General features: G+C 54.5%; 1 protein-coding gene across 1 annotated transcript in view; it reads left to right on the top strand.

Moving 5' to 3' along the window:
• ITPK1 (inositol-tetrakisphosphate 1-kinase) overlaps positions 1-22,803 on the top strand; it is a 159,352-nt gene that overhangs the window by 399 nt on the left and 136,150 nt on the right. The window contains exon 2 of the mRNA XM_057732469.1: positions 142-373. Within this exon, the coding sequence (XP_057588452.1) occupies positions 279-373 (95 nt within the window). The 5' untranslated portion in view covers positions 142-278. The remainder of the gene's footprint in view (positions 1-141; positions 374-22,803) is intronic.

Raw genomic sequence — 22,803 nt, 5'->3', positions numbered from 1 at the left:
CCTGGCGCTCGCGAACTTGCGCGCGGGGAGCCCCGCGGGCGGCGGGGGCGTGGGCGGCGGCGGCGGCCAGTGGAATGCCGCGCTGAGCGCCGCTCCCTCCGCCCGGGCGCCCGCCCCGCCCCGGCCCGCCCCTCCCGGCAGGACTGCGCGCCCGGAGCCCCGTTCCGCGTCCCCGCCGCCGGGAGGAGGTGCCCGCACGCTCGCGGCGCGCGCCGGGCCGCCAGACTCGGCCTGTGGGCGATTTCCTCCGGACCCCGGCTCCCCGGCCGAAGAGGAAGATGCAGACCTTTCTGAAAGGGAAGAGAGTTGGCTACTGGCTGAGCGAGAAGAAAATCAAGAAGCTGAATTTCCAGGCCTTCGCCGAGCTGTGCAGGTGAGGAGGGACGGGGCTCCGGCGCCCGGGGACCCCTGGCCTGAGCCCGGCTCAGCCTCAGCGGCTGTTTGGGGAGGTGGGAGCGAAACGGGAAGGAGCGGTGCGCGGGGACGCGGAGTCCGCGTAGCCAGGTGGCCGGGGTGGCGGCCGGCTGTGTTCGAGGGAAGCGGGGGCCAGAATGGGCGCTGTGGCACGGACCAGGGCTCTCAGGTGCACCGGGACCCCGGGTGGGGAGACCCCTGGCTCGCCAGGGCGCGGTGGGAGCGCTGCTGAAGGTAGCAGAGGGACCCGGGAAATCGGGGCATCCACGCTGTCTGCCTGTGGCTGGAGGTTACTTTTGAGCTGGAGTGTTTTTCTTCCTTCGTCCCCTTCCCTTCATGGAGAAGGGCGCCAGTGTTCGTATGTTCGCGGACCACCTCCTGTGTGCCCCGCCAGGGCAGCTCTCTTTGCAAGAAGCTGTCATTGCATGTCACTGGATTAAGCGTCTTTGAAGCGAGTAGCAATACTTGGCGTGTATGTGATTTGCTGTCTCATTAGAGCCTCGCACCAGCCTTGAGAATTGGCTGGGTTGGTGATTCTGGGCCACGTGTCTGAGAAAGGGGATCCATCCGCAGAGAGGTGGGGTACCTGGCCCGGGGTCCCACAGCTAGGGAGTGGCAGCTGCAGAGGAGGTGCCCGGGGGGTAAATACTTGTGGTGTAGAATGGCCTTCCTCCCTCTGGGCTCCTGCCCCCGCCCCCCCCCCCCCCCCCCCCCCCCCGCCCCATGCTGGTCCTCAGTGGTGGAGACTCTGAGCGTTTAAAGATGATCACATTCTTAGTCCATTACAGATGCATCCAGTCTTGGGTATGCTTCACCTTGTTCTACCACGGTGGCTTTGCCTCTGAGAAGCTGGTAGTTAAATCCTGTTCTCAGTGAAAGCCTGAGAGAACCAGGCTCCCCAGGCCTTTTGCAAACTCTAGGTGGAAAACCTTTTGTTATGCAGTATCTCCGCTTGGTAAATTGGATTCTTGAAAATGGGCCCCACTTGCATTTTTGTCCCTTGTTGGGTCATCAGACATAATGATGCATTGAACAATTGGATTTGCTTATCTCCTGGTGTGCGGAGCAAGTGGCCCGTCTGAGCTGGCGCATGCAGGCTGGCCTGGCAGCACCTCTGTGCCCCTGGTGCCTGTGCCCAGGGCCTGCTGCTTCTTTGCCTTGTTCCAGCCCCGCAGGCGCTCTTCTCCCCGCAGCCAGAGGGCCGCACCTTGTATAAAACAGCTCCTGGTTCTGCATCCCTTGGTCTGGGGATGGAGTTGGCTGTGTTCTCTCATGCTGGCTTCCCCGGGAGAAAGCAAGCTTTTCATGGTCAGTAGGGCATGCCAAGTGGCCGGGGAATTCACAAGGAAACCAGGAGGAACTTGCAGCCAGAGCTTTGAAAGTGGGTCTGAGGACTTCTGCAACATTAAAAAAGGGCACTTGAACATTGCATTGCAGATGCACACACTTGTGGAAAATGTGCCCTGGACACTGAAGAAATGTGAAAGAAGCCCCTTTGACGTGTTCTTGAAGTCTGGTTCTGGTGTTAGGTGCCCGAGCTCCCCCTGCAGTCATCTAAGACTTGGGAAGACCCTACTGATACCTTGCACCCCTTTTTCTGAGGTATCACTGTATTTGTGTCATCCTGTGTCTGCAGCTTAGCACGAGGCTTGTCATCTGGTTGGTATGTTTTGCTTGGTAATTAGGAGGCTCTCGCAAAACAGTTCCAGTCCAGACTCACGACTGCGTCCTTAGGCTGGACTTGCAGATTGGCTTTCCCTCCCCGTAGACCCTGCTGCCTTTAAACAGGGGGGTTCAGGGCAAGCTCCGATGTCAACCATTCTGGGGGAAATCCAACATGGAGTGTTAATTTCTCTGAAGGGATTGCTGCGTTCAAAGTCTAATTGCCTTCTTCTGGCTAAAATATTGGCTTCAAAAAGAGGAAGGGAAACATCTGGGTCATTCTAGAACCTCAGGAAACCCACTTTGTGTTTTCATCAGGGGAGCTTTAGATATTTTGTCACTTAAGCTTAGGAAGGAAAAGAAAACACCAAAAAGAATTTTTCTGTTTCTTCTCTCCTTTATTACTTTCAGGGCAGTGCCCCCTGGTGGCCGTATTTCTGTACTGGGTGCAAAACACTCCGGCCCTCTAGAGAGCGGCCAGAGTCCTTTGTTGCTCTTGTGTTTGATGTGAATGCTAGTGCAGTTTCAGTGGTCGAGGGGGGATGTGCATGGACGTAGTCATGTTTTTGACTGTCACAATCTGGGGGTGCAGCGCTCCCCTTCGGATGGGTGATGAATTGTCTGTGAGTTCCGTAGTAAAAAAGTCTAGAGGATGTTTGAAAATGGCTTGAGGCTCTGCTCTGAATGTTTGGGGCAGTGTCAGCCGCAGAGAGGATGACCTGAACTGATCGTGATGAGTTGCTTAGTTGAATGTCAGCCAGGCCTTGTAAAAATCTTAAGAGCAGGAAGGGATGTGGGAGATCATCTCACCCAGGCCCCTCCCCACCCTTTTTTTAAGCCTCACCTGTGACATCACAAAGCATTTTGATATAAAATGTGGGTGAACCTCTGTCTCTTTACTGTCCTATTAGCTGGCTTTTTTTTTTTTTTAATATATTTATTTATTTATTTATTGACTGCGCTGGGTCTTCATTGCTGCACACGGGCTTTCTCTAGCTGATGCAGGCGGGGGCTACTCTTCATTGTGGTGCGCGGGCTCCTCATTGTAATGGCTTCTCTTGTTGTGGAGCACGGGCTCTAGGTGTGTGGACTTCAGTAGCTGCGGCACATGGGCTCTAGAGCACAGGCTCAGTAGTTGTGGCGCATGGGCTTAGTTGCTCTGTGGCATGTGGAATCTTCCCAGAGCAGGGCTCAAACCTGTGTCCCCTGCACTGGCAGGAGGATTCTTAAGCACTGCGCCACCTAGGAAGTCCTAGCTGACTTTTTGATGCTGTCCTTCAAGGAACCTCATCTCACGTCATCCTCCCAGCAGCCCAGGGTGGCGGGATGGGGAAACTGAGGCTGGGGCTTTTGAGGGACTTGCATTTGGAGTAGAGAGCTTCCCTGAGCCCAGAGCCCAGGCCTCTACACCTGAGAATGTGGCTGCCTTGTTTATTAATTAGTTCTTTGCCCAGGTTAGGCCAGGGCTCTTGGAGGCTCCAGAAGGAGGGAGCTGGGAGTTAACAGTAACTTGGCCCCTGGAGTGCCCCCAGGCCATCTGTCCCCTCAGGGCCCCTCAGGGCCTACATTCCTTTTTAATTTTTATTTAAATTTTTAATGTTGTTTTTACTTTTTGGCTGTACACTGGGAGGCATGTGGGATCTTAGTTCCTTGACCAGGAAGTGAATCTGAGCCCCCTGCAGTGGAAGTGCTGTCTTAACCACTGGACAACCAGGGGAGTCCCCATTCCTTTCTTTAAATGAAGGAATCTAGAAGATTCATTTTTGCTGGGATGGTTTAGTAGTATTCTGTGCTAGGATTCTTTTGGGAGATTCGTGGTGGGGAGAAGGAAGGAGAATCTTTTCTTCTGTGAGTGGGTATTTTTCTGTTTGTCTTAACGTCTGGATCTGGCACTGTTTGGGGGGTGTGGGGGTGGGAGGAGGTATTGACTTAGGTTTCCTTTGTAGCTGTGCACGGGGACTGTCCATACCCAGCCTTGCAAATAAACACGTTCCCCCTGCCTCTGAGGGTGTGAGCTGGGCTTCCCGCAAGAGAAGGTGGCAGGCCATCTGGGCGCTGCCCTCTGTTGATGGGCCTGCCTGGGTCCCAGGCCTGGCTCTGCAATGGGCCACCCATGTGACCCTGGGCACGTGCCTCAGTGTCCTCATCTATGAAGTGAGGATGATGACAGTATTAGCTCAGGGTTATGTGGGACACGTACCGTGCCTGGAGCTCAGTAAATGGTGGTTGCTGCTGTTACTTTTCGGTTACTGACCTTGGGGAGTGAGTGAGTGGGCTTCTGCCCTCGGTTGTCTTCCTAGTCCTGGATCTTTGGCGTCTGCAGATCGAGTGTTCCTGATCTGGGCAGTTTTGAGCGACCCTGCAGTCCGGGAGGGATGCTGACTGTTCATCCTGCCTGGGTGTGGGATGTGTGGGGCTGGCGGGCACGGCTGAGGGGGCGCCTACCCTGCCTGGTGCCTTCCCAGCATCTCCCTTCACTCCCCACCCGTGGGACTCTTACAGCCCCCTGGGAGGCAGGGCTGCTGTCCTCACCTCTTTTATGGATGGGGAGCTGGAGACAGTTATGTTGATGCCAGATGATGCTTTCATTTTTTTAAGTTTGGAGAGTCAAGAGGAGTTTGTGCTGGGTTTCCTGAAAATGCCGAGAGTCTCCATGAGCAATCATGATGCTCTTGTCCGCTAACATTTGTTGTTTTATCTTTTTGAATATTAAATGCGTGCATATGTTAAAATAAAACCCAGAGGACTCAAAATACACAGTGAAAAGAACTCAAAATACACAATGAAAAGTCAGTCCGTTTCCTTGTTGTGCTTGAGTTCTGGTCAGTCAGGGACATGTGCTGTTGGCAGTCTCTTTCTCTCAAGGGTGTTTTGGGTTTTTTTTTTTTAACTTTTTTTTAAATTGAATGAAAGATTCTTGAAATTCTGTAGTGCTTTACACTTTTCAGAAGTTTCACACTTGTGATTTTATATAATCCAATAATAACCTTTTTTTAAAATCCCCTACTCCTATATTGCCCCCCCCCGTGTTTTATGCAAAACGCAGGTCACGCGTGTGTGGGTCTCTTCCACACATATTGTTCTGCCCTCGGTTCTTTTCACAGAACACCGTGTCTTAGAGAAATTGCACATCACTGCTTCTTTGGAGACAGGTCTGTATCACTTGCATCATTTCTTTAACGGCTGTGGGGTCCGGGTCTTAAAACAACGGACCGTATTTCTTGCCGTGTGGTTGGCTTCTGCCGGTGTAGACGGTGGGGCAGGGAGTGCTCTGCCCCATCGCCTGAGTGCTCATCGCTAGATGAGTGAGCCCTGGGTCAAAGGGCATAGGCGTTTTACTTTCTCGTGGCAGTTCTGAAACCACTCACCAGGACAGGGCACTGCTCACAGATGACAGCCGGTGTCACCCACACCCTCCCCAGCACAGCGTGTGGACAGATATTTTTGATCTTGGCCACACACATGGGTGAGAAATGGCACTTTGGCTTTGCATTCCTGTCATGGCAGTGAGATTGAGTTCACGTAGTCGGGGGTGGCTGTGCTTGGGCAGGCACGGGGCAGGGCTGGGCTCACTTGCGCGTCGGGCGGGGGCCTCGAGTCCTAACCCCTGGGCCCCCCTCCTCCACGGGTTATTTCTCCCACGTGGTTCAGCAGATTTGGGGCACCCAGTAAATGCTTAGCGGAGTGCGGCAGGAGTGCAGTTCCTTAAGAGTTGGATGTAAATGGGGTTTCTGTTCCCACTTGTATTTTGAATTCAGCGGCAAGCTAGCTTTTTGAGGGGATGTTCTGGTACCTCCTTTTTAAAAAGTAAGATTCATTTAGAAAGCAAATCATCATTCAGGAGCTGAGCACCTACTCCTTTCCTGGCAAAGCCACAGTCTTAAGCACCGTTCCTCCTGGTGCATGAATCGGGCCCACCCCAGCCTTCTCCTGTCCACTGGCCCTCGGAGAGCCGGCCAGGGTGTGTGGCCTCTTAGGGAAGGGTGTCATGCTCCCCAGGGAAGCCCAGGCAGGGGGTGGTGGCTTGTCCAAGGTGACACAGCAGGATGTGGCGGGGATGGGGGGCTCGCCCCATTCCCCACTCCAAGACCAGTGCCCCTTCCCCGCCGCCTGCTAAAGCCTGCGTTCAGACAGCCCTTCCTTGGGAGCTGTGAATGAGGCCATTCCCATTGGGCTGTTTGAATTCCGCCTGAAGCTTTGTCTTGCCTGCTCCCAGCCGCCCTCAGAAAGCAGCTGCCCTTGTGGCCTGCGCCTCCCTGGCTGGGCCTCTTGGGCAGGATCCTGTTGGCCTGTCATGGTGCCGGGCTGAGGGTGGTGGCAGTTCCTGGGGGTGCCCCCCGCCCCCCACTTTTAGGGCTCAGGGGGTGGATCTGTCACTGGCTGTGCAGATTTGAGACTCGCTCCCACGAAGGACCCCTGGACTCCTGCCCCACTTCCCTTCCAGGCCCGCGGGTGCAGGGTGCTCCCCTGTTAATTGTCCGTGGTGTTTCCGACAGCTCTGCTGTCAGAGCCCACTGGGGAGACTCCGCTCAGCCGCTGGCTGCCCCGGAGGAAGAAGCGGGACACGCAGGCCAGAGTCCCTCCTGAGGACAGTTCCTGGGAGAGGCCTTTTTTCCTTTCCTTTTGCTCAGGAGCTTAAGCCCTTAGTGCCCCCGGCCGCCCGTGCTCTTTCTCTCCCTCACTGTCTCTCCTTTGGAAAGTTGGTTCCATGAAGGTTGAGACTTTGGCAGTTCTGTTCCCTGCTGCAGCCCAGTGCCTGTGCCAGTGCACACAGTAGGGGCTCAAGAGAGTATCTGTTAGTGGATGAAGGAACTGACGGGTGGGTTTTGGAAGCCTTTTCTGTGTCCCTGTGACTCAGCCAAAGCTGCTGGTAACTCTGGAGTGCTCTGGGCTGGGAAGGAAACCCCAGGGTGAAGGTGGTGGGTCCCAAGTCAGGGAGGAGCCGGTCAGCTTCATTCCTTCACGCTTGCATTTACTCAGCAAGTCCCCAGCATCCACCTGGCCTTCCCTGTGCTGGTGCTGGTCCCTGCCCTCCTGCGCCTAGATGCTTGGTAAGGAGCTGAAGGGAAGCCAGCACACAGGTACATTTAAAATGCTGCAAGGTGGAACTGGAGCCAGGAAGCCTGCAGATGGGAGAGCTGTGGCAGGACTAGCTGCAGCCACTTCAGCACTATGTGGTCAGAGAAGGCCTCTCTGAGGAGGTGACGTTTAATGAGGGGCTAGTGCCTATTCCTCTAGGAGCTAAAGAGCTACAGGGTGGGTGGAGTCTGCTGCCTGGAGCTCATACGCCCTGGCCTGCCTCTGCCATGGCCCTGGGTTCCCTGGGGACTGAGGGCAGCTGTCTAGGGAAGAGTAGGCTGGTTTCCACATCAGACAGATGGTGGTCAAAGGAGAAAGCAGAGTGTCCTTGGGTATCCTTGTTCCCTGACAGTATGAAAAGGGACTGGGTGGATGGCCCTGGAACCTTCCTCCACCTGAGCTGCAGCTGTGCTCCGGGGGGCCAGACAGGAGGACAGATGCTCCACTCTGGCCTGGTTCAGTCCAGCCTTTGTGTTCAGGAATGAGGAGCAGTTCTGGGCCTTGGGGGGCTGGGGTGGGGGATGGATGGGAGACCCTTTGGCTCTGACAGGCCCTAGGCCAGCTGACCTTTCCTAAAGCTCAGGTTAGACCTCAGTTGCCCAGGGAGTGAGGGGAAGGATGCTTGTTCTCTCTTTTTAAAAGAATTTTTTTTATTTATTTATTGGCTGTGTTGGGTCTTTGTTGCTGCACCCGGGCTTTCTCTAGTTGCAGCAAGCAGGGTGTACTCTTCATTGTAATGTGCGGGCTTCTCATTGCGATGGCTTCTCTTGTTTCAGAGCACGAGCTCTAGGCGTGCGGGCTTCACTAGTTGTGGCACACGGGTTCAATAGTTGTGGCTCGCAGGCTCTAGAGCGCAGGCTTAGTAATTGTGGTGCACTGGCTTAGTTGCTCTGCGGCATGTGGGATCTTCCTGGACCAGGGATCGAATCTGTGTCCCTTGCATTGGCAGGAGGATTCTTAACCACTGCGCCACCAGGGAAGTCCTGCTTGTTCTTGTTTACACTCATTTACCTTCCTCCAGGCCAGTGTTTGCTGAACTTGCCCAACAGAAGAAGCACTGGGGGCACCAGTGAAAAATGCATCCTTGAGCCCACCCCCTCCCCTTAAAGTTCTCCAGGGAAATGGTCTGGGAGCCTTCTCTTAACAAGTGCTCTGATGATTCTCCCGGGAAACCGACAGTCATTTTCCGAAGACTGTTAGTAGGCCTCACCCTGAACCGTCAAGCAAGTTTGACGCTGAGTTAAACAGGCTAAAGCAGCCTCTTTGCTGTGGGGCTTTTCTGGGACAGGGACTCTCCAGGAGGGTGTCTGGGACGTAAAGGTTCCCAGGCTTGTCTGTCCCCAGATCCCCTATGCGGGACTCATGTTCCACGGAACCCACCCTGGGAAACTCTGGTGTGGCACCTGCCACCCGCTGCCTCCTTTGAGCCTGCATGGGAGGGGGCAGGGCAGGGGCCCCAGGCGGCCTGCCCAGCGCTGGCTGCTCCCTTTTGGGCAGTCCTCTCTCCCCTTTCAAAAATTTGTTGCCTCTGGCTGCTGGTTTGCACTGAAGTTACTTAGAGGTGGATCCTGAGGCTGGGGAGGAGCTAGCTTTTGCATAGGAGACATTCCTGGGGACTGGCTCGGCCAGGTGCCCGCTGATTATCAGGCCAGGGCCGGGAGCACAGGCGGGAGCACGGCCCGTGGTGCCTTACTCTGCAGTTCACTCTGCAAACCCACTGGCCCCTCATCAGCCTTCTGCCTGCTTGGGTCTTAGAGCCTGAGCCATGAAACCAGAAGTGGGGGCTCGTCCAGGAGGCCCTCCATGCTTCAGGAGGGCTTCGTTGAAGTTCCCCCCCTGCTCCCAGTGGCTCACACCAGATTTCAGAGCATAGGAGGAACCTGCCACAGGCCGGGCATTATTGCAGATGGGGAATCTACTCGCCAAGACTGTGTATCTCCATTTGCTGGAGAGAACACTGAGACTTGGGGAGAGGTGCGATGACTTGCCTGTTCACTCAGCTGCGAGTGGCAGAGCTGGGATTCTCCCTCAGGCTCATTGACTCCTGAAACCATGCTATTTCCACCCTGCCAGGTGGCCTTTGTCTCCGTCTGGAACATAACACCCGGGTACCGTTGGCGTGATACCCAGTTTCAGAAGAAAATCAAGGTGTTCTTTTCTGAGCATCTTCTGTGTGCAGTTGTTGGGCCCAAAGGGGTGGTGGGTGGTGTGATGACTGTAAACTTGGGGCACAAGACTCTCCCGGTTGGCTGTAGATGACTGGCAAGCCATTCTGCCTCCCTGAGCCTTTGCTCCTCCATCTGTGAAGTGGGTGTAGTACACGCACCTCTAGGGCTACTCAGCATGGCAGGTGCTTCATACGTGATAGGACTCCCCCTCCCCCGCGGGCCACCTCCCATGCCCTGCTACCCGACCAGGCCAGGGTCTGGGGCCTTTGACACATCCCTGGTGGGTGCCTCTAGACCAGGGCAGACAAGTAGCCTCCCTGCCCTGCTTCCCTATTCTTTTCTGGTGTGGGGGACCTCCAGCACCAGTGACCAGGACATGCCCCCAGTCTCTCAACTCCCTGCTTCCTGGGAGGGGCTGGGGGTGGTAGGTGGGTGCAGAGTGGAGCCCTCTTTGGGAGTTTCGCTTTCATTTCTGCCTCACACTCTTTATCCATCCAACAGTCGAGGGCTGGGGTGTGGAAACCTCCGGGCCTCTGCCTGGGGTACTCAAAGTCTCAGTGCAGGTTCCTGGGGCGCCCCTTCCCAGTGGATGAAGCTGGGGTGGCCCAGCCATTCTGTTTACAGAGCACCCCATTCATTCCTTTGTGCAGTCACGTGGTATGTGTTTATTGAGTGCCTGCTGAATGCTGGACACTCTTGGGTGCTGGGGACTCATGCAGCAGGGAGCACCCCGGGGCAGCCTGGGGCTGCGGGAAGCTCTTTCTTGCAGAGCACTGGGCTGGGTCCCCCGGGGGGGAGGGTGGTAGCGGGGCGGGGGCAGGTTGTGTGGGGTTCTCTTCTGTTCTCCCGGGGGGGTGGGGGCACCCTTAGAGAGGAGAGAAGGGGGGCATGTTGGTACATGTTGGGGTATTTGTGAGTCGCCAGAGGCCGTGGGGCTGGCTGCCGTCCTCTCAGGAGCCTGGGCTCTTTCTGAGGAATGTGTGGTGCTGTGGGGCTCTTAGTTTCTTTCTGGATGCAGTTTCCTCTTTGTCCCCCAGCCTGTGTTATGAAAGCTGAGAAGGAAGATGCAGAGTGAGCCCCAAGTTGCAGAGCTAGTAGGTGGGGCAGCTTGGATTTGAACCTGGCCTTGATGACACGGAAGCTATATTCTTTATGATTTAATTCTGAAAGTCCTAACATTCATTATGGAATCCTTGAAAAGCAGAGGAATTCTGACCATTCTATCAGAGATCTGTTCCCGCCTCCCTATGGGCAGGTCTGGGCAGGGGCTCCCGAGTCCTGTGGGGAAGAGGTTCTGCTTCTTGTGGAATCAGCCCCACCCTCACCTTGACCTGGGTGCAGGTGCATTGTGACCTGTGCCTGAGGAGATTTGGGGGCTCAGATCCTCCCTGCCTGAGCCTCTGGGCCTCAGTGCCCCTTGTTGGTGAGGAATGTGCTTATTCCCTTGGGGCAGCTGCTGTGGCTTCCCTGGTGTGGAGGGGGCAGCGGGATCCTTTGCTTAAGGCTGTGGACGTCGTGGTGTTATTTCCAGTGTTAAGTGAACAGCTGATCCCGGGGAGTAACAGTAGCTCCCGATTCTGGAGCTCCAGCTGTGGGCTGACCCCCTGCTTTAAGGCTCTCAGCCCACACACGGAAACAGGCTTAGGGAGGGTAAGTGACCTTCCCAGGGTTTCATAGCTGGTCACTCCTGCGGGTGCGATTTGAACAGCACCTTCTGTGAATCTAAAGCCCAGACCCTTGACCATTAAGAGTCTTTTTTCTTTGTAAATGAAGGCGGAGGATGAGAGGATGGCTTTCCTTTTGTCTGAGCTCTTTTCTTTTTCTTTCTTTTTTTTTGAACATTTTTAGTTTCCCACTTATTTATTTATTTATTTAATTGTGCCAGGTCTTAGTTGTGGCAGGCAGGCTACTTAGTTGTGGCTCTTGGGCTCCTTAGTTGCAGCATGTGGGCTCCTTAGTTGTGGCATGTGAACTCTTAGTTGCGGCATGCATGTGGGATCTAGTTCCCTGACCAGGGATCGAACCAGAGCCTCCTGCATTGGGAGCTCGGAGTCTTAACCACTGTGCCACCAGGGAAGTCCCTGAGCTCTTTTCTAATGACCCGTCCTCAGTGCCCTTACAGTTTTTAACTTTTCTCTTTTCATTTTCAATTTAAATTTGATGTATTGCTTGCCTGGAATCATGAAGTTTAGGTGCTGACTCAGTTGATGTCCACTTGGGCTGAGTATCAACTGAGTCACCTTCCAGCAGCATTGCCATCCGTCCTGTGGATGTTAAGCCTGGGCTGCCCAGTTTGTGATGTGCTCTGTCCAGACAGCATCACTCAGCTTCCCAGGATCCTGCCATTCCCGCCTCACATGCTCCTTCCTTGAAATTCTCTGAGCCAATGTGGATGAGGCCCCAGGGCCTACTCTTCTGTTCAGAGTGCCATGCGTGTCCCTTTCTGGGGTCACCTTGGGGAACCTCAGTGCTTTTTGTACTGAAGCTAGAGGGTTTTGGAAGCACCTTGGAAAGACCCCCAAAACCTGGAAGGCTCTTAGAAACATTCTCGTTGGAGCCAGTCCTCAGCTTCAGAAGGCAGGGGGATGCTTGTGAAAGAGCTTCAAGATCAAGAGCAGGAACTTGGAGGCAGGGGTGTTGGGTTCTGGCTGTGTGACTTTGGGCCAAGCCACTTAGCCTCTCTGAGCCTTTTGTCTATACCTGAAATGGGAATTTTAGGACCAGCCTACAGCCAAATAGTTTTGCAGATTGGGTGAGCTGAGGCAGCTTGAGTCTTTTTTAGCACAGAACCTGGCCCTTGGTGGGCAAATGGTAATTCTGTCATTCATGGTTTGTTGTTTTTTTTTAAAGAACGTTATTTTTATTATTTTTTGGCTGCATTAGGTTTTCGTTGCTATGCATGGCGAGCGGGGGCTACTCTTCGTTGCAGTGCCTGGGCTTCTCATTGTGATGGCTTCTCTTGTTGAGGACCATGGGCTCTAGGTGCGTGGGCTTCAGTAGTTGCAGCACATGGGCTCAATAGTTGTGGCGCATAGGCTTAGTTGCTCCACAGCGTGTGGGATCTTCCCAGACCACGGATCGAACGCATGTCCCCTGCATTGGCAGGTGAATTCGTAACCACTGCGCCACCAGGGAAATCCCTGTCATTCATGTTTGAGTCAGCCATAGGTACTAGGAGCTTATGTTTGAGCAGCCCTCATATCTGGGAAGAAGATGAGCACGGCGAGTTTCAGAAGCCTCTTAGGTAGGCTGCGCTGGATTCCTTACAATGTCCCAGGGACGGTGTGTATCTTGGTCAATGATGGGATGTGAATGCTGACTCAACCTCTTACTGGATGGGTGACCCTGGGTGTATTTTGGTCCCTCTCTGGGCCTTAATTTCCTCCTTGATAAGAGTCAGCCTCGTGCCTGTGCGCAGGAGGGACTCAGCACACAAACTTCCTCATATCTTGTTCAAGGCAGAGGCTGTCTCTGACGGAAGCAGGGAGGACTGCCCTTCACTCCCCTAACCGGTAGTCACACCGTGTGTGTTGGTGAGTGATGGAGAGTAAACTGCCCCTGCTGCTGAGATGCAGAGGTTCACCATCTTAGAGGAATAATTGCCCAAAACCTTGGAGCCAGAAGGGGTCTTTGCAGGTGAGAATTTGCAGCTCAGAGTGTCCGGCCTTGGAGGTTCGTGCACAGAGGGAATCGGCCCGACGGGCTGGGCCTCAGCCCTGGAGCCCACAAGTGCTCCTCCTTTGGCCTCCAGGGAACTGCAGGTCAAGCACGAGGCCAGGGTCTGTTCCGTTCTGGGCCATTGTTGGCAGACCCGGCCTCGTCCGGGGTGAATTCTTCTGGTCCACAGGCCCAGGTAGTTGGTGTCCCCCAACCCCATCCTATCTTTCCTATCTTTTCCTCCGGCCTTGCCAGTGTGCCAAAGGGGCAAGCTCTTTGCATTTGGGATACTCCCCGGGAAGGGTGGGGGAGTGGACGGGTAGCCATTTGGGACACGGACAGTTCTGGGGTGGGGGATTGGGAGTCCCCTAGAGTGAGACCTGAGGACTGGCCAGGTGCCTGTAAATCTGTCTTCATGGCTGGAGGCCACCACAGGGCAGCCATGTCCTCCAGGCTTCTTTCTGTCAGTCAGCCAACAGATGTGGAGAGCTGTTGGGATGGAGTTCATGATCTGAGCAGTGATCGTAAGACTGATTTCTACAGCTCGCAGCAGGGTCTTGGTTTCAGCAGATGCCTCAGTGCCAACTGGGTTCAGTAATAAAGGGGCTCCTGTAAGTGTTAACTCCATGGAGAGGTCTGGCTTCAGGTAGGGGTGGATTCAGGGGCTCTCATGGTGTCCTCGGGACCTGGTCTCTCTGTGTCCCTGGTCTCCCTCATGTGGCTTCATCCTCAGGGCCATGTGATGCAAGGTGAGTTCTCACAACTGACCTTTATTCTGAGCGCCGAGTTCCTTGTGTGTTATCGCCTTCGATCTGTGTTACACCCCGTGAGGGTGTGGGCTTTTAGTACCCGTTTCCTAACAGAAGGAGTGGAGGCACAGAGGGGTGAAGTAACTAGCCCCGGGCCACAGCTAGTGGAGGGCAGGGCTGGGATGCCGACCCCGGCTGGTGGCTCCGTGGCCTCACTCCATCTTGGGCATAGGTCAGCCTGTTCCGCACGCCTGTCGCTGAGCCAGTTGCTGGGGCCGGGTAGTGCCCCCCTTCCCTACCACGTGGTCTGCGTGTGGGCAGGGTGGACCCCACACAGGAAGCTGGGGACGTCCCTGAAGACAGTGGGATGGCCATTGGACAGCCAGGGGGAGGCGGGGGTGCCCCCTGTTTCTGGGCTCTAGGGCCGGCTGGGGTGAGGGTGGGGGCTGCTTTCTGCCAGCCTGAGAGTTTGCACCCAGGCTCTAGGGCCAGGGCGCTGTTCCCAAGAGGGGGGTGACAGGTATCCCCACACGTGAGAGCCTGAGGCTGGGTCCCTGGCTTCCTCTTTCCCCTCAGATAAACCCGAGCCTGGGTTGTTCCCCCAGCGGGTTGGACACAGGCAGATTCTGAGGGCCCTGGGCCCAGAGGTCACGCAGGGGCATCCTGGAGGAAGGACGAATGTAACCCTGCCTTGAGGGATGGGGTCTGGGGCCTTGGGCAAAGGCTGCCTGGAATCCAGGGTGAGGGCTGAGGTCTTCCCTGCCCTGCTGTGCGGAACTGTGGATTTTTGACACCCAGTGTTTGGGGTGAAAGAGTCTTGTGTTGCGTAAACACGCTGTCGCCCTGTTGTAATGTGCAGGTGACTTTCCCCCGGCAGCCTGCAGGATTTCATAGCTGTGAACTTTGAGGCTGGGGGGCTCCGTCCTCCTGCCGAGGGGAGTGTTAGTGCAGGATGCGGGGCTCTCCTGCGAGCCCTCCCACATCCGAGCAGGCCTGGTGGGGCTAGTTCCGCCTGGAAGGGAAGGAAGTGACTGGTGGGTGGCTGGTGGCCCCACACCCAGGCCCCGCACACCTCAGAGCCCCCGTCGTGGGGACCCCTGGCGAAGGGGCTGGGCTGGAGGCCGGGAGAAGGCTCAGGGTGTGGGGCCTGCTTAGGGGTTTTGATTCCTCAGAACTCCTTTCTGGAGCCAGTGGGGAAGCAAGGACCCCTTTTTTTTTTTTTTGGCACACGGGCTTAGTTGCTCCGCGGCATGTGGGATCTTCCTGGAGCTGGGATTGAACCCGTGACCTCTGCATTGGCAGGCAGATTCTTAACCACTGCGCCACCTAGGAAGCCCCTAGCAAGGACCCTTGAGAAGCCAACGGCTGCCCTGCTCAGAGCCCTTGCCCTGCCTGCCAGGTGCCTCTGCTTGGGAGTTCCCGAATTCTCGTAGGCCAGTGGTTTGTGTTAGTGGTGTGGCCTTTGGTGGCGGGTAGATAGAGATAGTGCTGGTGGGAAAACAGTGGAAGGGAAGGCTGTCCCGGGCCTCCCCCTTTGCTGTGGCCACCATGGGCCCCTGTCATCTCCACAGTAGCTTGGCCACCATGGACGACAGGCCTGGCCTGACCTCTGTCAGCCCCACAGTAGCTTCTTGGGGCTTCTTTGGCCTGTATGTATATTGTACGTATGTATGATGTATGTGTGTGTGTGATGAGGGAGCAGGGTCAGGAAGCTCAGGTCTCGTTTATTCTCACTGGTGAGCCATGCAGCCTTCATCAGTGTCTCTATTTGAGGGCCTGCAGCTCAGAGGCCCTGGGGAGCATTTGAATTTATGGCCCTCAACTTCCGATTTAGTTGGTGGAACCGCCATTTGGGCCCGAGTTGTCCGCTTGGCGGGTCTGTCATGTGAGGCTGCGAGGAGGGATCCTTTCATTAAAAACAGCACTTGAAATCAGAAACCAGGCTGGAGAAGGTAAGTGACTTGTCTGCATGAAATTCCATAATCTCTCTTGGGCAGGTTTACATCTGACTTGTGAATACCACTAAAAAACTTTTGTTAAAAAGGAATAATGTACATGATCAAAATGTAAACCACACCGAAGAGCATGCATTGAAAAGTTGGTTTCCCTCACACTTCACGCCAGGCCCTGGAGGATGCCGCGTTGCCACGTTCTCACCTGTTCTCTCAGACACGTGTTGTGTCTGTACAAGCCCTTGTGTACACACATGCACAGCCCCCCTTTTTGTTTCTGAAACAGTGATGGCCCATTATCTATGCTCTCATACACTAACTTTTTTTTCGTTTGATATAGCTTATGGATGAGTCTGTACTTGTACAGACATTGAATTCTCATTGTCTAGGAAATAATATATGAATATAGGTTAGGTTTACTTTTCTGTTCTAGTACAACCTCAGGCTTGAGAAAGACCCCTTGTCAGTTTCTTCTGGGGGTTCTAGGCTTGCCCCAGGGCTCATGGTTTACCTTCTCCCTCAGTCAGCTTGGGCTGCCGTAACAAATGTCACAGGCTGGGCGGCTTAAACAACAGGCATTGATTTCTCACAGTTCTGGAGGCTGGAAGTCCGAGATCAAGGTACCTGCTGATTCAGTTCCCGATGAGGGTTCACTTCCTGGTTCGTAGACGGCCACCTTCTCCCTGTGTCCTCACGTAGTGGGAAGAGAGCTCTGGTCTTTTCATCGTGTAGGGGCAGTAATCCCATTGTAGGGTCTCTCCCTCATGACCTCATCTAACATTAAGTACCTCCCCAAAGTCCCTTATCCAGATAGCATCACACTGGCGGTTAGGGCTTGAGCATGAATTTTGGGGGAACATAAACATTCAGTCAGTAGCATCTCTGCTGGCAGGGGTTGTACAGGAGTTGCCATCCATTGGAGGCTGGGGGTCCTCAGTGTGTGCGGGTCTCTACCTCCCGCCCCGCCTGCATGTGGTGCTGCCTGGGAGGGAAGCCGACCGGTGTGCTGGCCCAGGCCTGCCAGCTGGCTTCTGAACCCAGCCCCAGGGCCCAGGGCATGACTCACCTGGGGCAGGTGATGGGCCTCCCTTTCCTCGTCTGTAAAATGGGGACGTTAGCACCCAATTGGGCAGTTTGGGGGATCAGAGGAGGTGATGACTGAATTGGTGGAGGTGGTCTCTGACACATAATGGGGGATCTGATTATAATTTACCCTATTCCCCAAATAACTTTTTTTTTCTGCTTAGAGGTAAACATTTAGAGAGCTGAATATCATCTCTGATCTCAAAACTGGTCCAAGGAAGGGGTCGCTGGTGTGGTCCCTTAAACTGGGAAGGCCCAATCTTGGTTGATAACCTCCCAACCCAGCACTCTTGCTGGGACCTGCTGAGGGCGGGTGGGGGTCATCTCTACAGCCCGGTGAATTCTGGATTTCCTGAGCCGCTTCCATCCGAGTCCTCCCCCCGACCCAGCCCCGTGCGCTTCTGGGAAGGGCCCCCCCACCAGCCAGCCCCTTACTCGTGCTGAAGGAAATGAAAGAATGCCATCTTTTTTCTTAAAATTTTTGGTCCTGTTACACTTACAGTGTAACGTCATGAAAGTAAAATTTGAAGAGACAAATCATTCCTTTACTCTTCACCTGACCACCTTTAGTTCCTTTTTGTATCTAAAGTCGCAGAGTTGAAAACATTGCATGGGTAGCACTTTGATTTTTGCTTTCTGCACACAGCCTTGTAGTGTAAACAGATTCCATGTTGTTACAGTTTTCAGAGTGATCTTCTAAAAATTTTTATGAACTTTTATTATGAACATTCTCAACATGTATAAAAAAAGAATAATACAGTGAACCCCCGCCCCAATACCAAGTGTTAACCACTATTAACTTATGGCTTATCTTGTTTTATTTATTTCCCCCATATCATTTTGAAGAAAATCTCAGATGTGGTTCATATGTAAATAATTTAGTGTGATCTTTAAAAGCTGAGGACTTACGTGATCAATGTGATCATGTATTTATAGTTTAATTTTCCTTTTCATAAATCACATATCTTAAAAGGTAATAAAAGTGTCATTATCCCCTCCCCTCCCCCCGCCTGCCAGGAAGAAAGCTAAGGACATAATCCCGATGACATTATCCCACCTGCAAATAAAGTACAATAAAGGATGGTCCTTTTCCATTGCGAGCTCTGTTGGGTGTCTGTGCTGTGATATATTGCAGTATCATTGCCCTCCTTCCCTTTCTGATTCCATTACATGTAAGTAAGACTTTTATCAGTTATTGTTGAATAACAAACCACCCCCAGCGTAGCGTGTTTAAGCAGTAACCACTTGTGAGCTCACTGCTCTGGGGCAGCGGTTTGGGCTGGGCTTCCTCTTGTATCTGCGGCCAGCAGCCGGTCAGGCAGAGTCTGTGCTTCTGGGGCTTGGCCTCGGGTCTGCCAGGGCGATGGGGGTGACCAGGCCACATGTGTCTGATCCTCCAGCAGGCTGCCTGGGTGTGCTCTTATCCAGGGGATAGGGGTCCACGACAGTGGGCGTTTCCGGGGCCTCTGGAGGCCTGGTCACTCCACCGCAGTCTGTTGGCCAAAACAAGGCTCAAGGGCCCACCCAGATTCAACTCAAGTGGTGAGAAAAATGAACTTCACCTCTTTTTTTTTTTTAATACAGAAATAGAATTTACTTAGGGGAGTATCGAGGCTGTCACATAAATCACCTGTTTTTGTAGAACAGTTGCTTCTTAACCTTTCTTGGAGGTTGTGGAGACCTTTGAGATTCTGATGAAAGTCATAGATCCTGTTCTGAAGAAATGACACGAAACAATGCACGTATACCAAAACACAGAGGATGCCACGGGCTCTCTGAAGCAAAGGTTCTATGGATCCCAGGTGAAAGCTAGATTTTCAGGAGAGGCGGTATATAAGTGTTCTCTAGAACATGCTTTCTACAAGATAATCCACCAACGAGCGGCTGCATGGTCCTGTAAATTCAGGGAGCCATGCATACTTGCAGATTTAAAACACACAAGGCATATTAGAAATCCTAGGACGTCTTGCCAGAGAGAAACCTTATTATCTTTGTTTGACTTAGCGTTTTGCGTTTGACGTTAGCATCTCAGAGAAGACATTTTGGGAGACACAACTTGGCCCAGTATCCACTCCGTGACTTATTAGCTTTGTGGCCTTTGGCAAAGAGCTTAAACTGTGTGCATGTCGGTTTTCTCGTCTGTGAAACTGGAACAGTGATACTAATGCCACTCTGTTGGCTTGGTCGCAACGGCAAAGTCATTGCAAAGGGTGCGGATACCGGGAGGGGTCAAGGACTGGGAACATTTCTGCACACGAGAGTGTGATCTGGCTCCAGCATCAGCCAGGCAAGCCATGGACCCTTCTTTAGGACCTGGCAGGTGTCAGCTGTGCTGCGCTTGGCATGGTGAGGGGTGGCAAAGTCAGGTCCTAGCTTGGGCACCCTCGGGGTACTCATTCTGGAGTGGACTCCCTAAGGAATGAAAGTCCATCCATCCTTCAGAAAGCCTTTCTGAGTGCCCACTTTATGCCCAGCTCAAGCCAGGCGTTTTAACGCTTGGTCTTCTGGGAACTTGGCACCTGTGTAAGGAGACGAAAGCTCGAGCGGCTGACTGACCCAGGGAACTCTGCAGGAGTGATTGTGGAGTGTAGGGTGGGGAGTTTTGGCCCAGTTTGGAGCCTGGTGTTACCTGTGTGGCAATCCCCTCTGCACGCCCCCTTGATGAACTTTATTTTCCTCAGCTGGAAGAAGAGAAGGTTAGAGCAGAGGAGCCTCAAGTTCTAGAACATTCCAACTGGGAGAGCCCTTGGGATGTTCAGAGGAGAAACTGGAGTGAATCTGACCATTGCTCTCTCCCCCCTGCCTCGTGCTTCTGGGGGCCATATCACTTCCAGATTACTTCCAGACCCAGTTTCCTGTTGTTAGTCTGCTTCTGTGTATTTCCACTAGCACAGCTCCTGTGTCCCCCGAGTAGAGTGTTTGTTTGCAGACATACCAGGCCTCGTGAGAGACTGTGAATGTGAGAGTCTGTCTGTGGCCAGGATGGACAAGGGCCCATCCTTAGGAGCTCTGGTCTCTGGGGGGAGGTGTGTGTGGGTAACAGATATGTCAACCAGTGAGTTAAAGGGATAATTTCAGGAGGGAACAGGAAATGAAGTGATAGCAGTGATGTGAAGGGGTCTGGGGACTGTCCCCAGGGTGGACAGAGAAGGCCTTTCTAAAGGACAGACTCCTGTGACCTGAGTGGTCAGAAAGAAGTAAGCTGCGGAGAGGCTGGAGCATCTCAGGCAGGGGGAGGGGCACGTGCAAAGGCCTTGGGGTGCCTCAGGGCCAGGAGCTTGGTGTGTTTGTGGAGCAGCAGGGAGGAGGGTGTGGCTGGAGGTGTGAGGGAGAGAGTAATAGAGAGGGAGGCGGGCCTTCTTCAGGGCGTCTCAGGTCATGGTGTACAGTTTGTTTTATTTACGCCAGAGGGGAGGGCAAAGGCTCCTATCAAATCACGCCACAAAATAGTCCTTGAGCATCGATGGCCCCTTTAAAAGCTTTGGGCAGTGTTCAGAGCCCCAGGCCAAGGTGTCCAGGCTGTCTGTGCTTGTTATCCTTGAGGATGTTAAATGTCAGCTGAGAAGCATCACCCCTGGGGCCGTGCTCAGCCCTCAGGTGGGTGACGGCCTGTGTGTGTACTGTGTCCTAGAGCAGGCCGCCCTCCTGGCTGGGTGATCACAGGGACACCTCTGTACACTCGGGACAGCTTGGTCTCCCCTCCCTCCAGCTGAATAACAAAGTGCCCAGAGCTGGCTTTGGAAGGAGGGACCTGGGTTTCAACCTTGCTTCTGTCACTGTTCAGCTCTGTGGTTTGGGGCAAGTTGTTGAGCTTCTCTGAGCCTCCGTTGCCACATCTGTAGGATAAGCGAAGCACTTTGTAACATTCACGGTTGATGTGCCAGTTGAAATAATGAATGTAAAGCCCTGTCGTTCTTCGCTGCCTGCCACATTTATTTATTTATAAATGTTAGAAGTACCCCCCTCACAGGTCCTTGATGAATGGGAGGTGGATGGTATTAAATTGTGGGGGTGGTGTTATCAGGCGGTGCTGTGCGCCTGGGTGAGAGCCCGTACCAAGCGCTGGGAGTGTTCAGGAACTCAGTTGGGTCGGGGGAGATAGAAGCGTTGAAGGGTTAGACCAGTTATGCTCAAGTTTGGAACAGTGGTGGTGATCGTGGTGGTGGTGTGCGTAGCTTTCTCCATCTAGGAAAGATCCAGGAAGGCTTCACACATCACATGACCTTCTGCTGGGTCTTTGAGGGTCAGGAAGCGCTCATTGGACAGGTGCCCGTGGGTCTAAGGACATCCATTTAGCGAGCTGGCACCTGGGAAGGTGTGAGCTGTGAGGTCAGGGGTCCTCAAGCAGGGATGCTGAACGTGTCGGGTGGGGGGGAGGTGGGGGCTGCAGGGAGCCACTGGAAGCAGTGAGGTGGGGTCCAGGCGAAGGAGCTCCCCTGATTCTCATCCCCGCTCTGTGAGCGGCAGGTATGGCTGTGCAGGTGTATAGGTGTGGTGAGGAGCCTGGAGGTCCCCTGTTCCCTGACCCCCCCCCAACCTCGAATTCCGGCTGCCCTGCTGGGAGGTCATTGGAAATCTCTAAGCTTCACTTGGGGATGGTGACAGTCCCCCCCTTGCAGGGCCAGTGAGGGGACGAGAGGTCCATGGATGGCACTTAGCACACGACAAGCACTTGATGGTGAAATGGTGGCTTTTAAACTGGGTCCTTGAGGCTGAGCCCATCCTGACAGCCTCTTTTGATTTAGGCGAGGGGTGGTGTGCGGGGGCGGGGGGACGTCCCTCTCAGCCTCCTCTGAGCTGTGGGCACAGATGAGTTTCCAGAGCAGACCAACAGATACAGCCCTGCTGCTGTTTCCTCTCTCTTTCTGAAGCGGCCTCAGAGCAGCTGCCTTCCTCTGTCTGCCTCAGCCCCCTGCCTGGCAGTGCCCTCCTCCAGCTCCTCCTCCCCGCCCCCAGGACTGTGACCCACAGTGGGGGGAGGAAGAGACCCCACAGGCCCTCAGGCCTGAACCAAGGAGGAGATGGAGGCCCTCTCCGAGGTGAAGTGACCCCTGCCGGTCCCCTCAGGGTTAGAGCTGGGTGACCCCAGGGCCTCCCTCCTGGGAGGCGTGGAGCGAGGCTGTGGATGCTGGAGGGAGCGTCGCAGGAGCCCAGCGCAGTCCGGTCCATCTGGACCTTGGCCTGTGGGGCAGGAGAGGCAAGGGCAGGTAGCACAGGAGCCTGCGAGCCATCCCTGTGGGAGTTTGGGCTTGTCCCGAAGGCTGTGGGGGCCCCGGCAGGCGTGAGAGCTGGGCAGGCCCGGGACACTGGCCAGCTCGCGTGGAGGACAGGTCAGAGGTGGGCTCGGGGGTGTGTGTGTGCGGGGCGCCCATGGTTGTCCAGGCGGGAGGTGGCGGGGGTCCAGAGGGTGTAGGGGCAGTGGAGAGGAACTGCACTGGTGGCTGGGCACGTGTGAGGACCTCACGCTCAGGGTGCGACAGGTGGCTGCGGCACCCCCGGAGCTCAAGAGAAAGGCGGGAACCCCACCTGCCCCAGACCCACGGAACAGCATCCACGTTTCGGTGGGATCCTCGGGAGGTGCCTGTGCGCGGTACACGCTCGTGTCTGAGAAGCACTGGGTGGGAACCTACTGACTCCTGGGTGCGGGGCTGTGGGAGGGAAGGGGGATGAGGCCAAGGCCTGAACGTGTGGGGGCAGTGGGGGAGGAGGTCGTGTTGGATTCGGGGTGTTCGGTGTACTCAGATTCCTCACTGGGGCCCCCCAGGTGGAGTTGGAGGCCCAGAGGAGTTTCTGTGAAGGGCCGAAAGCAGTGGGCAGCTCTGCTCCTGGGGCTTCGGAACCAGTGGACCTGTCCTCTGTGAGTGAGGGTCCGACCTGTCCCCCAGACTTGGGTGCTTGTTCATTTGCTTACCTCGTCAGGAAGTGGGCATTGAGTCCATAGGTGCGTGGCCATGGGTCGTAGGAGTAAAGAGTCCTGATTTTATGAGCATCATTTTGGGGGGGCAGGTGGTGGCGAGTATGAAGAGGAGAGAGCTGGGG

Source organism: Hippopotamus amphibius, chromosome 4, assembly GCF_030028045.1.
Source record: "Hippopotamus amphibius kiboko isolate mHipAmp2 chromosome 4, mHipAmp2.hap2, whole genome shotgun sequence".
Classification (NCBI taxonomy): domain Eukaryota; kingdom Metazoa; phylum Chordata; class Mammalia; order Artiodactyla; family Hippopotamidae; genus Hippopotamus; species Hippopotamus amphibius.
The sequence above is the reverse complement of the archived record's forward strand: the minus strand, read 5'-3'. Positions and strand labels throughout refer to the sequence as shown.